Source organism: Falco peregrinus, chromosome 1 (assembly GCF_023634155.1).
Source record: "Falco peregrinus isolate bFalPer1 chromosome 1, bFalPer1.pri, whole genome shotgun sequence".
Classification (NCBI taxonomy): domain Eukaryota; kingdom Metazoa; phylum Chordata; class Aves; order Falconiformes; family Falconidae; genus Falco; species Falco peregrinus.
In genome coordinates, this window is record NC_073721.1 from 81,127,362 (window position 1) to 81,142,046 (window position 14,685).

Sequence of the window (14,685 nt, forward strand, 5' to 3'; positions counted from 1 at the left end):
CTCAAATGTTGCAGTGATACATAGCAAGTGTTCTCACAAAGATCCCATTAAAGTTTATGGGACTCAATTGTCAGTTCTATTCTCAGATTCTATCTACTGACATTCTGCTTGACTGAATTCAAATGGTTACTATCCTCTTAACTTTTCTCAACAGCCGCAGAAAGGAATATGAGCTACATTTGCATAGTTTACTAGAGAATTGTTAAGCTATACACCTTGTCACCACACTCAGCAGAATGGTGTGGTCTACAAGGATTAAAATGGCATTCTCAGAAAATTTCAGATACAGAGTAGACTGATCACAAGTAAACTCAGATCAGAGTGTGCTCAGAGAACCAAAGATTCCTCCTTAAAAGTAGAATTAAGTAAATACAGTGAAATTTGTGTAGTACCGAGCCATCTAGTGGTTACTTTCAAAAAAATAAAGGTATCATTTTCAGAAACAGAAATCAACAGGTTGGATATACAAAGAATTCAGCTAACAAACAATCAGTAGAAAAGCATACATCGGCATTGCTTCCAGTTTGTTTTATATCCCGAATACAAAACTGGACATCCTTCACAGACAACCAACTATCCTGGTTTACAGATGTCCTGCCAATGACATTTTACCAGCAAATCTCACGACATAAAAGTTGCTAAGGTTGCAAACTGGAATAATCGATGCTTTCGCTAAATTGCCAGTTGTAATCGTGTCACAAGAGTCTTACTGTAAAGGGGGCACAGAAAATGGGGCAAGCAACAGAAAAGGAGAAACTGAAGAATGTATTTGTCCTGTCACAAAAGCGTAGTTTGCAGATCAGTAGACCTGCCATGTATCGCAGAGCCTATTCCCTGCTTTCCCACAAAACCACATCATAGCCATAAAAACTAACTTAAAACTAGTTTGGTTTCTTGGTTGGAACTCCTATGGAAGCATAAGCAGTGACCTAAGACTTTGCACTGTTCTTTTAATTATAGGATCTTAAAACAAAACAAAAAGTAAGAAACAGCTCTTGAAATCTAGTGCTTTCATTGAAGTTTTACAGTGACATACAAAATACAGCGTATCATCAAGACATTTATAAAAACTAATACAGACACTATAGCAAATGCATAAGAAATATCAAAACAAATTTCCATTGAAGAAATAGCCTCCAAGGGAGTACTGTCCAACTATTTAAAAAAGGAACTCCACCACAGTCTTCTCGGTAGTCTGCCTTCCTATGAGCTACTGTTCATTGCCCCCCCCCCCCCCGCCCCTTTTTTTCCCCCAAAAAAAGTCATTGAAGAACTGTTACAGAAGAACAGAAATATAGCTACCTACAAAGGCCCTGTTGGATTAAAGCACAAATTTGTTGTGGGTTTCACAGACTGTAAGGAGGTAGTTCTTTGAAAAGCCATCCCATCTAATGAAAATTTTTTGTCAGGTTCAAGATAAGCCAAAGTCCAATTCAGCAGTATTGCAGATGCTGGCAGAATATACTTCTTTTTGCAGTTCTCTCCATTTCAGTATTTGCTTTGTCAGCTCCTCTAACTCCATCACGAGCAGCTCTGTTTTTGTCCAGGCAGTGTTCTGAAGCAGAAAAGAGCTAGAGTTCATCTCTATACATTCTGTCAATCTAGCAGGACATAAAAACAACCTATACAACCAAACAGCATTGAATTCTTAATGCTGGAGGAGACAGAAGGCTCAGGTCTTCTGCTACTCACCATATCCCTCATGATGTTCGGTATCCGAGGGATGCTTCTTAAAGCCTGCAAATGGCTTTCAAGCTTCTCAATGAAAGTCACAGCCTCAGCCAACAACTCTACTATGTATCTGTAATAAGAATGAGCACCCTACTCAAAAGTTGTGCAAAACAAGGATTCAATACTTCCAAGCTCTTGTTCGCCCCCCCCCCCCCGCCCCCGTGGGTGGTCTTAGTCCTCTAGTTTTATACAGGTTCCTAACCATCTAATAATTTCTCTGCAATTACACTTTTATGACTCTCGGCAACAAGTAGGGCAGGAATTACAGAAGTTAATATGCATTTCTTCAGTAACTGGACTAGATTTTTAGACAATAAGAAGGATTATATTTTTCAAACTTGTACTATGCATGCCTGGGAATCATTGACACACTTATTCTGAGCAAGTGACAGTGGAAGGAAGATGGCAAATGCTTAAGTTAGAATTCCTACCTATGCAGAAGCATAACGAATCAAGCATTCAAGACACCTATTCAAAGCAACACATCACAAATTGTTCTGTAATCTTCAGAATACAAGACCAATAACCTAAGCAATTATTCATGAAAATAAGTATCACCACCTTTCTAAGAATTTAGCAATTAATTACTAACTTTTAGCTGAGGTTGTGCTACCTTTTACTACAATTCCTATAAATGGAAAAGTGAATGCAAGCATGCAATTCTTATGCCTATTAGTTCAAATTTAATTTGAACTCATGCAAACAAAGAACTATTATTTTCTATGTGCCTACTTGTGGAAAGTAGCCTCAATAGGCAGGCTGTCTTGACATTTGGGCTTTATCAGCCTCTTCCTAAGACATTTCTTGTTCTTCAGTACGGCTTCCAAGTGTCTGTTCATATCTTGCAAAATCTCACATTTTTTGCCTGTAAAATAAAATTGCAAAATTGAACTCATTGTCCTGCTAAAACAAGAGCAAAATTTCTTCTGGAGAAAGACTGAGAAGTCGTCTGATCTATTGCACTGGACAGGTTACATTTGAGAAAGAGAACATTAATCAGAATTATTTTTGTTGGGATTATATAGAACTTAATATCAGCATGCACCTCAAAGTCATAATAACTACTTTTTAAAGATACAGCTTTGTTGATTGTTTTACATTATCTATAGTTTTAACTGTGTTTGAGATGAAACCAACTTCTTAAAACTATACTATGACACTAAAGCATTACAATATACTTCACTAGCCTAACACAGCAGTAGCAAGCTAGAATGTTTTCAAGCATCCGTCAAATCATAGTTGGAAAAGTGCCAAATAATAAAGAAATTAATAAATTGCTCCTACAATACTACAATAAAAACCCAAGAGATTTTAGGGGCATACAGATGCAGCAAAAAAACATCGAGTTCATGGAAAAGCAGCAAACTAGCACACAGGGCAAGGGAAGCAAGTCAGGTTACTGATGATCTCTGAACTCCTGATGCTGCACTGACCCTGGGAAACTGACCACACACACACCCCTTTTGTGGAGAATGAGTTACCCACAGAGCTGCTATTCAGACAGCAGAGGATGAAAGTTCAGATAGTATGGAAACATTTCTTAGGGGCTAATAAAACACCTGCCATCTCTAACAAGCTGTTCAGCGGAGACAGCTGCAATTAACTTCTGGAAGTGTCACACAGTCAGATAAAACCTTAATATGCTGATGAAGTCACTTAACACTCTTGGTTTTTCTAAGGAACAACTGCACTTACCTAAGTAAAAATGGTGAGCAATGTCTGCTGTCTCCTTCTCCAACTGCAGAATTTCAATTTTCAGTTTCTTCTACAACAATAGTAACATCAAATGAAAATGCATTTATCCAGATACTGTTGACTTTTTAGGCGTGGGGGAGGAAGTAGAAAGGGAGAAAGCGGAAGCATGGGGGACAACGCGCGTGTGAAGGAGAGGGAGCATTTGCATGAAAGCATGTTACCATGCTCTCTGGAGGGTTTTATTATTTGGTGAGGCTTTTTTGGTCAATAGGAAAAGACTGTTAAAAAAACCAAAAACCAATTTAATGGGAATTTGTGATGGAAAAGACAGATCCTGCAACTAATTCATAAAACACAGAAACTTACATCTCCTACAAAGCAGTTTCATAGTCTATGTTCTACTAAAACTTTTCACAGCCTCAAACTTCCTCCTTCTGGCAAAGATTGGTTTATGGTGCATTGGGTTGTTTTAACTGTAGGAAAAGCACTTTCAGGTGAAACTCCTACCTTTAAGTCTTTCCAATTATAAATCAGCACAAGAGCAGCAGATACTTTCTTGTGGCTGAAAGAATTTGTGGTACTTTTGGCTAGACAAGAGAAGACTGAGGAAAATACAGAAGAGGATCATGTATCAAGTCTCTCAGGACACACAGAGCACTGTTGCGTTGCTTTTCTTCAATATGCTTCACTCATAGCATATTGAACATCTGTCAGAGTACTTCGTATGTGAAATCCTTCAGCAAGGGAGACTGAGTAGCCACCTTACTGGGACCTCAAAACTGCTCATTCCTTCTGCCCATCAATACAGGATGATGGCAGCTGTTTAACACATCCTCCAAAAAAGCAAATGATGAATTTTTAACACTGCTTTGCAGTGTGCCTTTGTAACTGCTGAAGCCCACACTGCACAACTTAATAAGCACAAGTTTTTGTACCAGCCAGCAAATCCTCAGAACACATTATCACAAAATACAAGTCAATAGCCAATTCAGTCAGTAGGAAAAGACTGAGGTTACCCCTTGCTAGCCAACAAGATGGTTACACTGTCTATAAACAAACTCGTCTTCGCGAATTCAAGTCAACTACCAATTCTTATTTGTTCTTCAGTTTCCTCAGAAGACTTCAGGTAACACTTCAGTCACAGATGCAGGCTGCTGCCTCTTTCCAGTTACACCAAAAACTTTTGTTACATAATTCTGGGGTATTTTTATGACAACTCAGTCCACCAGGGAGGAAAAGTGCCAACCACAGTCAAACCACTAAACTGTGAAAAAAACCCAAAACATGAAACAATAGTACATGGCAGTCCGATACATCATCGGTGCCATGTATTATCTCTAAGTATTGAAGCGTTGAGTGTGCACTGACAACAGTGTACCTCCGGCTGTACCTCATTGATTTCAGCTTGAATGCCTGCCATTTTTTCCATCTCTGATAATTTCACGAAGCAAGGGGTTTTTCTACAGGTTAAATCCAATGTCTCCTGTGAAAGGAAAACAACGGGGAAAAAACACAGTCAGCAGCCAGGACATACCAGGCAAATTCTCAAGATTGGCTTTTAATAGTCTAAAGTTACTGTTAATTTCTCACACTACGCCAGACAGCAAATTTCACCTGATCAACTGATAGAATACACGTACCGCCTGGGGAAAACGAACAGGAATGTGGAGAAAAATGGGCCAGGGGTAAACAAAGCCCCTCCCGCCGCAGCGCCAGGCGGGGCCACGGCCGCTCGGGAGCGCCGCCCAAAAGCCTGACAGCCCCACCGCAGCGGGAAAGATTTCTCTCCCTTTCAAGTTAACGCGCACACACTTACCCACCCGCAGCGCGGCCCGGCACCGGTAACGCGGCGGCACCCCCAGCCACGCAGCCCCGGCGCGCAGCCAGGTGTGCGGGCCCGCAGGCCGCGCCGGGGGGCGCCGGGCACGGGCGGGAGCGGGGGCCGCCCTGCAGCGCCTCAGCCGCGGCTCCTCCGACCCTCGCGACTTCACCCGCCGCCCCCGGCCTTCGCAACCGCTCCAGCCCCCCGGGCCGTTACCTGGCTCACGACGCCCGCCGCCAGGCACCGCGCCAGCAGGGCGGCCGCCGCCGTGGGGTGCTCGCCCTTCCAGGGGCGGCAGGCGGCCGCCGCGTCGCTCGGCATGCCTCGCCACAGCATCCACTCCGGCGCCCCCCGGGGCGTCCCCTGCACGGGGCCCGCCGCCACGGCCGCCGAGCCGAGGGGGCGGTGCTCGGCCGTGCCCAGCGTCTCGGAGGCCCTGGCGGAGTGCGGCGGCCGCCATATGCGGGTGGCCGCCATGTTGGGTGTGACGGGCCAGGGGGAGCGACCGGCGTCCGGTTCCGGGGCAGCCCCTAAGTGCGGTCGGAGCGTCGGTGCTCGAAGGGCGGGGGCGGAGCGCGGGGGGCTGCGCCGCCGCGGAGTGTGGGCGCCGGTGCAGGTGGGTTGGGCCGCGGGGGGGGCGGCGGCGCCGGGCGGGGGCCGGGGCAGTCGGGGCGAGACCGAGGCGGGGGCCCGGGGCCCGCGGCGGCCGTTGCTGGCTGCGCCGCTTGCCGAGGGCCCCGCTGAGCCGCTCCCAGCCGTCGCGGCGCGGGGCGTCTCCTCCCTTGGGCAGCCGGTCCCGGCCGCGCTGGGCTCTGCGCCCACCGCCCGGCTGCAACCCTGGCGCGGCTCCTTCGGCCTGGGGCGCGGCTGAGCCGGTGCTGGGGATTAGACCCCGCTGGGGCTGCGCGACGTGGGTGTCGTACGTCGGCATTTAGAGTCGCCGCAGAGGAGCCAAGTCCGTAAGTGGAACAGATGTTTCCAAAAAAGCAAATAACCCCCTGGCACTGACAGCGGGTGGGTGCTGGTGGATGCCATCACAACCACGGCCAGCCTCCGCGGAGGATCGCCTTGCGCCGCTGGGCCCTGCAAGAGGCAAAATGCGGAAAGCGTGCAGGTCTTCCGCTTAGTCTTAACTCTATTTGTCGCATCATTTCAGTATTCAAGCTGCCTTCATTAAGGCACCTTAAACTAGATAAATCTTTTAAGTTCAAGGGTTTAGTTAGAGGGACATGAAAACGCAGCAGTGGAACGGTTCAGCATGTTGAAATACATGTAGCATTGAAGATGGTGTATGTAAAAAGTCATTTTACATTTGCTTTATCACAGAGACTTTGGATTGCAGTTCTCTAGTGCAGAATAACTGAGAGAAACTGGCAGAGACTGTCACTCAAACTCTGTACGCCTGCAGAGAACTGTTAGGATGGGCAATAGTGCATTAAAAGCCCACCTGGAGACAGCACAGAAAACCGGCGTGTTTCAGCTAACAGGAAAGGGACTTACAGAGGTAATGTAACCACAGGGGAAATGTGGCTGTTTGTGTGCCTGACTGGTGCTTCTGGAGAGAAGTTTCCCACCTCAGTGTCATAGTGCATTGCATGCATGTATTTCTCATAAATAGTGATGGATAATACTATTTCAAGAAGGTTTTTTTCCTTTTCATAGAGCAGATTTTTCCTTGCACTTGCTTCTGATTGAGGATTTACCTGTCAGGGCACCTGTATGCTTATGAGCTTATGCTTTTAGAATGCATGTGTGTTCAAGAAGTACTAGTTATGATGTTTTGCTTTTTAAAATAATAAATAAATATATTAATAAAATAATAAAAATATTTTTTAAAATAAATTTGAGGGAACAAATGTAAATTTTATAACCGTATTGTTACCTAGAAAGACACTCCACAATCTGTCACATCTAGATATTTACGCTGTATTTAATCGTAGTCATATGAATAGTCTGTGCAGGTTGTTCACTGGGCTGTAAGCATCCTGAAGTTTATTAAGTCAGAAATTGTCGTGTCTTTGACTGAACTGCAGAAAAACACACAATGTCCTGGGGCCAGAAGTCGAGTAACAATTCAGAGCATAGCCAAAATAACTCTACACTGCAGTATTTTTTCCAAGACTTTCCTAAAGTGTCTTCTTCCACTATCCTACCTTCTGACTTTGCTTTTCTTGTGCCAAACCAAAGGAGAATCAAAACCACTGTTGCCTGAGATTCGCTGGTGCGATTGTCAGGTTTTTCTTTCTTTTTTTTAGCTCAGTGCCAAGTGCAGATTAAAGTAGTACAGGATGTAAATAAGATAAGAAAAATGCCTTACATCATTATTTAGAAAGTAAGACAAAAATTTGCCAGTCCTGATCTGCCAAAATCTAGATGTGTTAACTAGCTGTAGAATATTTTTAAATTATAGGCAAGTTTAAGAGAAACATACAAGAGGACTAAAACATAAATGAGCTTGTGTCTTGGTGTGCTTCCTTCTCCCTTTTTAATTTAAATTCTTTAGGTTAAAAACTGTTCTTCCTAGATGTTAGGACTGTCTAGTTTGTATCCCTTTTCCCTTCTTCAGATGAATAAATATTTATAAAAATATGTATTAAGTAACTTTGCCAACTTAGTTGCACACTGCGGTGATTGGACATTGTGATACATATGACTATATAATAGTGATACAAATTTCAATTAAAATTCTAAGGTGTGTAACTTGAACATTTGAAGTATTTAATATTTATTTATATTTATAATAAGTGTATTTAAAATTAATTAATACTAAATACAACTATTTAAATGCTGTATCTTTCTTCTCCCCCGTAGTTTCCTGAGGATCTGCAGAAGCTAACAAGCAACTTAAGGACAATAGACTTGTCAAACAACAAAATAGAGCTCTTGCCACCACTCATTGGAAAATTTTCCTTTTTGAAGAGCCTTGTTCTAAACAACAACAAACTGAGTATGCCTGCTAATTAATACCTCCACAGATTTTTAAAATAATAACCTGACTTTTTTGATCAGAGAAACTAAATTTAACAATTTAACTCTCACGGGATGTAAATAGGGAATTTAGTTGCCTGAACTGAAATCTTTGGAATTCACTTACAGTCCCATAAATTCTTCAAAACTAGTTGCCAGCTTAGTTGTATTATCAGTTTTACAATGACATGTAAGTACTTAAAACCATAATGCTTCTGCACTATGACTTGTCTGATCTGAAGGTTTAACAATGTCAGGTGGTTTAGTACTTGCACAGAGAACAGGTAGTGAAAATGATCTGTAGAAACTGGTGCTAGCCATTCAATGGTTGTTAGTTTCTGTTGAACGTCAGACTTCATGGAAAAGTTAGGATGAGGTTAAGGAACTTAACTTTTTTTTTTGTGGAATGTATTATCTGCCTTTTTGGAAAAAGAAAAGTAATTTGCAAACCTCTTTGACTCTGTAGTGCAAGTCAGGAGTGCTACAGGTTATACATGTGTGTAGGTAGCATGAGGGGTGAATAAATGCCAGCAGAGCTTATCTGGTGAGGCTTATATGCTGGTATGATATGATAAGCTTTGTCTGAGAACTTACTTTTGAGTGTGTTGAGTAATGCCTTTAAAGCGCTGCAGTAGACCTGAAGCTGTGAACTGTGTGGTACCTCAAATGTCATAGAATACATTGGCAAAGTGGTTAATAAGGAGCGTAACTGATAGGCTAAAATCCTCTGAGGGTAGTGTTTTCAGCCTGTGATTTGAAGGTTTGTCTTATCTGCATACGATTTTTAAGATACTTGTGAAAGATGGTTAAAAAGCATGTGTTGTCAGTGGGCTTAAGTTTCTGTGCAGGGTTCTGTGCCTTCATTGGAAAATGGGAGGAATCCTGTGAGAAATTACTGTAATATGGCACAGTTTACCATGCAGAAGCTTATTTGAATTAAATGGGTATGAATGTTTACTGCTCTTTGTTTAGGTCATCTCTTTGTTATGTCATTTATTTCTAGCTGCTTTACCTGAGGAGCTATGTAAACTGAAAAAACTGGAAACACTACACTTGAATGGCAATCACTTGAGGCAGCTACCAGCTGCGTTTGGACAACTTTCGGCTCTCAAAACCCTGGGCCTTTCTGGAAACCAGCTTCGGGCTGTGCCTGTGCAACTCTGTGGTCTTCGCCACCTGGATGTGGTAGATCTTTCCAAAAATCAGATTCAAAATGTGCCCGACACTGTGGGAGATTTGCAGGCTATCGAACTCAATCTGAATCAGAATCAGGTCCGGTAACTGACATATTATGGGCATGTAGATTTAAGACATGGTTTATCTTGGACTTAGTACATTCACAGGACGTAAGCTGAGACCATCAAAACTTCGTAGCTAAAAGCCATCTCCCAAACGTAACATAAATGAAGGGTCATAACTAGAATTTATGTAGTGATACATCCAACTGCCTGATTTGACTAACAAATCCTCAATTTAGTCATACAGAAAACTGGTTGAACAGTTCTTCAGTAGGAATCTGATAAAGACATGTAGTTCGCCTCTCATGATGGAAGAAAATATTAGTCTGAAACAACTGCAAGTAATCATGGATCACTAAATTTTTAATCCCATTATTTTGTTTTTTAATTTCTACCAGATTTCCCAGATCTCAGTGCGGATCTCCCACTGTCCACGCCTCAAAGTCTTGCGTTTAGAAGAAAACTGTCTAGAACTCAGTATGCTTCCTCAAAGTATCCTCAGTGATTCCCAGATCTCACTGCTTGCAGTAGAAGGCAACCTTTTTGAAATCAAGAAACTCAGAGAACTGGAAGGTTATGACAAGGTTTGTGTATTTTTTTTTATTTTTTTTTTAAAGAAGCTTCTGGTGACGTCATAACCCAGTACCTCCTCAGAATACTAAGTATTTATGCTAGTGAATAAAAGCATGATCAGTCTATCGCTGTTGTCACTGTTCCTGGATTTGTAACTAACATCTGAGAAGAATTTCAAGAGTTCTTCAAAGATTAACTTTTTCATAGGATTCAGGATCAGTGTTCTTTCATCAGCATCTTTTGAAGGGTAGCTAATGATAACAAGTGTGTGTCTTCACTTTGATCAGATAAAAATTAATGGATGCTTCCTATTATGCAGCATTCTTAACTGTTTAACGTTAGTTCATCCTTAACACTTGAGATTTGACTGTTGAGCACTGTAAGGACTTTCTTTCTCAAACATGAATCTGACTTACAGCAAATGGCAGAAAATTTGGGGGTTGGACTTTTTTTGTTTGAAATTTTCAGTGTACAGCTGTAATGGTTATATCTGGGAAATGAAAATATGCAGAGTGCTTTTGAGTCTGAGAGCAGAAGCTTAGCTGCTTTCAATAGTAATGAATCTTGTATTAATTTCTGAATCTTACCTTTTTTTGGTTTTTTTAGTACATGGAACGATTTACAGCTACAAAGAAGAAGTTTGCATGATCATTATTCTGACCCTGTGTATTCCCAGTAAGAAGAGTTAGTGACTGAAGTACCTGCTTCACTGACTTAAACCATGACTGATGAAGGAGATCATCAGAGCACTCCTCCCTTAGTAGTCTGATATGGTCTGTTAAAGCCATGTCGAACCAACTTGAACTAGAGAACATGGGTATTGAACTGATGAACCTGCCCAGGGTCCAGTTTTTGAATTTTGAGCCGCTATAGCTTTTAACACAATACTTGCTCTCCTTTTTCAGGGCTTGTTCTTTCACAGCAAAAGGGAATGAGCATTTCAAAGTTGCTAGTTCTCTTTTGTCAGGAAGCTGGCTGTTGATGTGCAAGAGGATTATTTCTTCTGGAAACACTCTTCCATGATAACACATGGAAGTTCTACCACCAAAGCAGACGTGAAACATTGTTTGTCTTGCAGTAAGCACTATTCTACAGAGAACTTTTACAGATGAGGTTTTAGTTTATAACCTGTATAAGGTGTTTATGAAGCACAAATAGTTGTGGCTAAGTTAAGTGTTTTATTAACTGCTTCTGGTAAACAAACTGTGGTTTGGGCATCATTCATTCGTATTTCACTGTACAGGCTTTCTTTTCCCATAAGCAAAAATTGCACTACAGTCCACTTCTGCTTGAGCTGTATCAAATAAAAGACGAGGTTCATCTTCAATGTAAAAATGTAAATTTTTCAGTAAAAATGTATACTGCTGGAAAATCCTTGCACTGAATCCTTGTGTACAGAACAATGCTGAAAGTTCTAGTCATCAACCTGCTGCTACTGCCTTATTACCAAAAGCACCTAGAAAGAGCTAAAAATGTATGCAATTGTGTAACTTATACTGAAAATGGAAATGTACTTATTTTAGTAAATAATTTTCAAAAAATCAGTTCCAGTTTATTTGGTGTAACTGCTGCTGTTTTCACTTCAACAAGTAGTACTAAGCCATCACTGAAAGCTGTTACTTAACGTACTTGGTTCCATCCGTTGTTGTTAACAGCTATACTTCAACTGCTTTGGGAATGCAGAGGATATGAATGTGTCAACATCTTGGTAGCAATTTTATTGGTATGTACTGCACACTCAAAAACAGTGAAGTAGGAGCTGTACTAAGTACACTTTTTGGCAAGATAAGCATGGACATCTATTCCTAATAAAACTCTTACGTTAATTACTGTTCTAGACTTAAGCTTTCCTACGTTAGAAGAAAGGACAGCAAACCACTTAAAGTTGGTGCTGTAATCATTAAATGTATTCAACTTCTTATGCCATCTGCAGTTAAGAAGAATGAAGTGACCCCTGTGCCCATCTTTTCCCTCAACGTAACAACTATAATGAGATTAGTGATAAGTGATTCTTTTTTAAGATGCTCAGAAGAGGTATCTAGTTTCCTGACCCCGTTGCTGTCTTATTTCAGTGCTTACATAGTGATAACTATTATAAAAGTTTTTTAGGGAACTTCAACTCCTTATTCAAAGGATGGATGTGATCCATCATTAAACAGGGAACTAGTTTTACGTTAGAACCCCTATTCTAGGTGTTACTTTATGGAAGAACTACTAACTTCCTCTAAGAAGTAGCTGACTGCAGACAATGCCTACAAGGCTACTTTGTTTTGCAAGACAACTAGAGAACTGATTTAAGAACACATCCTATGTTACCATAATACAAGGCCCAGTATACTTAGAAATTTATTCAGCTTCATACTAACAGACTTCACAGATTCTGATGTGCAAATCCAGCCGTGAATAGTTTAAAGCCTCAGACTTGTTTTAAATTTCAGGTCCTTCCATTTGGTACCTAAAGCCCATTTGAAGTATTAGCTGTTTTTCCTAAAGATTTGCCATGTGCGAGACACCCAGAGAACAAAGCCCCTCCGTTAACAGAGTCCCCCTTTGCATTCACCAACCTGGACTACGAAGGGCATGGTCTGTCATCAATATGTATGCACTTGGCAATGTTGTGCTGTGGTGGATTTTTGTTGGTTTTGGTTGTTTTTTTTTTAACTGGAAGTATCTGCTCAGACATGCTGCTTCTCTCATTTAACATTTGTTTATCAGGATTCTTTTGTCTATTCAGCAAGGATGTGTAAGAAGAGATGGTAGATCAGAACATTTAAAAATTACGTAGTTAGCATAGCTATAAAAAAATTCTCACTGCTTTTGGAATTATTCGAGAAAGTCAACATTTCTCTTATATGATCGCTAGTACACTTAGAAACCTTTCAATTACTTATTGTTAGTCTTTCCTACCTTGAAGTTACGACAGCTATCAAAAATTTTGTAAAGCAAAAGGGAGAAAACATGCAAAATACTGAATGGTGCTGAGTCAGTCCTGGATTAACCAAATTTGTACCAGAACAGAGAAAGACTATTTCTGTTTCAAGAAAAAAAGCTGGCCAATACCCTCACATGTTTTAGACCACAGCAATAAATAACCGTGACTGAGTCACTTAGTAGAACACTGTTCTGTACATTTCAGCACTGCATGTAATCTGTTAGTAGTTTCATATTGGGAGTTTCTCAGTTTTCCCTTCTCATCACCCTCACTCTACAACAGGCGACTAGAAAACGATTTTATTTCCATACACAATTACACTAGAAGCTTTTTTGTTTTGGAATGACTGAGGTAGAAAATGCGACCCTAGTTAACAACATAAACCATTAATGTATTTTATTTCAGTTCTGTATCACTGGCTTTTCAATTTTTCGTTGGGGTAAAACTTTTTATGCATCTATTCAACATTTAGATAGTGCATTGCTGTTCCCAAATGCAGCAAAGGTGAATTAGCAACTGCAAGTCACAGCACTGTGTAAACAGCAAATTGTTTCACCATATAGCCTTCACAGAGGAAGGTTCTGCAAGTGGCTGCACAAGCAGCATGTGCTGCAGTTCATGCTATAGCTACCCCTGAATAAAAGGCTTAATTAATCTTTTATCAAAGAATAGGTTAATTTGATTTTACCAATTATCGTCATTTAAGCATACCCACGGGACGTGCTGCAAGCTCAGAATAGTTACATATACAGGCTGTCCCCAGTTTTTTTCCGCCCAGTTATGGGTAAGAATATACTACATGAGAAGTACTTCCAGGCCGTTCCCAGGTATGTTGTTCTCTCTTGCAGCTCAAAACTGCTGGAAGTCAACACAAGCTGCCCCCAGGAGCATTCTGGGAATCCAACATTCTAGTATCAGAAAAAATACAATTTAAATTGCCCTGGAAGTGAGATTGTAATAGCAGTAGGTGAAATCTAGTGATTTAATATCTAGGTATTTGCTAGGCATCTTGTTACCAATATTTGACTGGAAAGTTTGTTATTTTACTTAGTTCCTTTATCAACCTGAACTATAGTCCCATGTCAAATAACGGCCTTTCAAAGAAGAGATGGACACATTTCATAGTTTGAAGTTAGGTGATGTTGATTATGCAGGGATGAAAACTAGAGTTTTAAAAAAATATTCCTCTTTTTTTAAAAAAAAATCCTGTCTTTCCAACCACACCCATTCCTTTGTTAACATTAGGATTTCTGTGAAATAAAAATAGAAGGGAAACTTTTTAGTTGCAGAGCAGCAACTAGTTCTGCCAAGTTTTTCAAGGACAGGAAACCAAGCATAAACACTTGTGTTTTAACCTTGGCCAACAACCAAGCCCCACGCAGCCGTGTGCTCACTCCCCCCCCCCCCCCCCCCCCCGTGGGATGAGGCAGAGAATTGGAGGAGTAAAAGTGAGAAAACTCATGGGCTGAGATAAAGGCAGTTCAGTAAGTAAACCAACAACTGCACACACAAGCAAAGCGAACAAGGAATTCATTCAGCGCTTCCCATGGCAGGCAGGTGTTCAGCCATCCCCAGGAAAGCCGGGCTCCATCACATGTAAGTTACTTGAGAAAACAAATGACCTAACAGACAACCTTCCCCCCCCTTCCTTCTTCTTCCGCCAGCTTATATAGTCAGGATGACATTCTATGGTATGGAATATCCCTTTGGCTGCTTCAGGCCAGCTG

The 14,685-nt window shown here is 41.3% G+C and overlaps 2 protein-coding genes across 4 annotated transcripts; one reads left to right on the forward strand and one right to left on the reverse strand.

Annotated features, from left to right (window-relative positions):
* Positions 1-995: 995 nt before the first annotated feature.
* On the reverse strand, positions 996-5,808 carry HAUS2 (HAUS augmin like complex subunit 2). Of its 2 annotated transcripts, none has more exons than XM_055816626.1 (6): positions 5,465-5,808; positions 4,805-4,909; positions 3,427-3,496; positions 2,464-2,596; positions 1,693-1,801; positions 996-1,555 (listed from the first exon to the last, which is right to left on the reverse strand). In XM_055816626.1, exons 1-6 carry the CDS (start codon positions 5,723-5,725, stop codon positions 1,412-1,414), a joined length of 822 nt encoding a protein of 273 aa, XP_055672601.1. In that variant the 5' UTR covers positions 5,726-5,808; the 3' UTR covers positions 996-1,411. The 2 variants fall into 2 exon arrangements, with proteins under 2 accessions (XP_055672601.1, XP_055672607.1); XM_055816632.1 differs by having other exon boundaries at positions 4,817-4,909; positions 5,465-5,739.
* On the forward strand, positions 5,726-10,840 carry LRRC57 (leucine rich repeat containing 57). 2 transcript variants are annotated; one of them, XM_055816639.1, is made up of 6 exons: positions 5,726-5,864; positions 6,575-6,752; positions 8,060-8,195; positions 9,219-9,487; positions 9,852-10,037; positions 10,633-10,840. In XM_055816639.1, the coding sequence occupies exons 2-6, from the start codon at positions 6,669-6,671 to the stop codon at positions 10,672-10,674; spliced, it is 717 nt and encodes a 238-aa protein (XP_055672614.1). In that variant the 5' UTR covers positions 5,726-5,864; positions 6,575-6,668; the 3' UTR covers positions 10,675-10,840. The 2 variants fall into 2 exon arrangements, with proteins under 2 accessions (XP_055672614.1, XP_013159788.1); XM_013304334.3 differs by lacking the exon at positions 5,726-5,864 and adding an exon at positions 5,911-6,207.
* Positions 10,841-14,685: the final 3,845 nt, after the last annotated feature.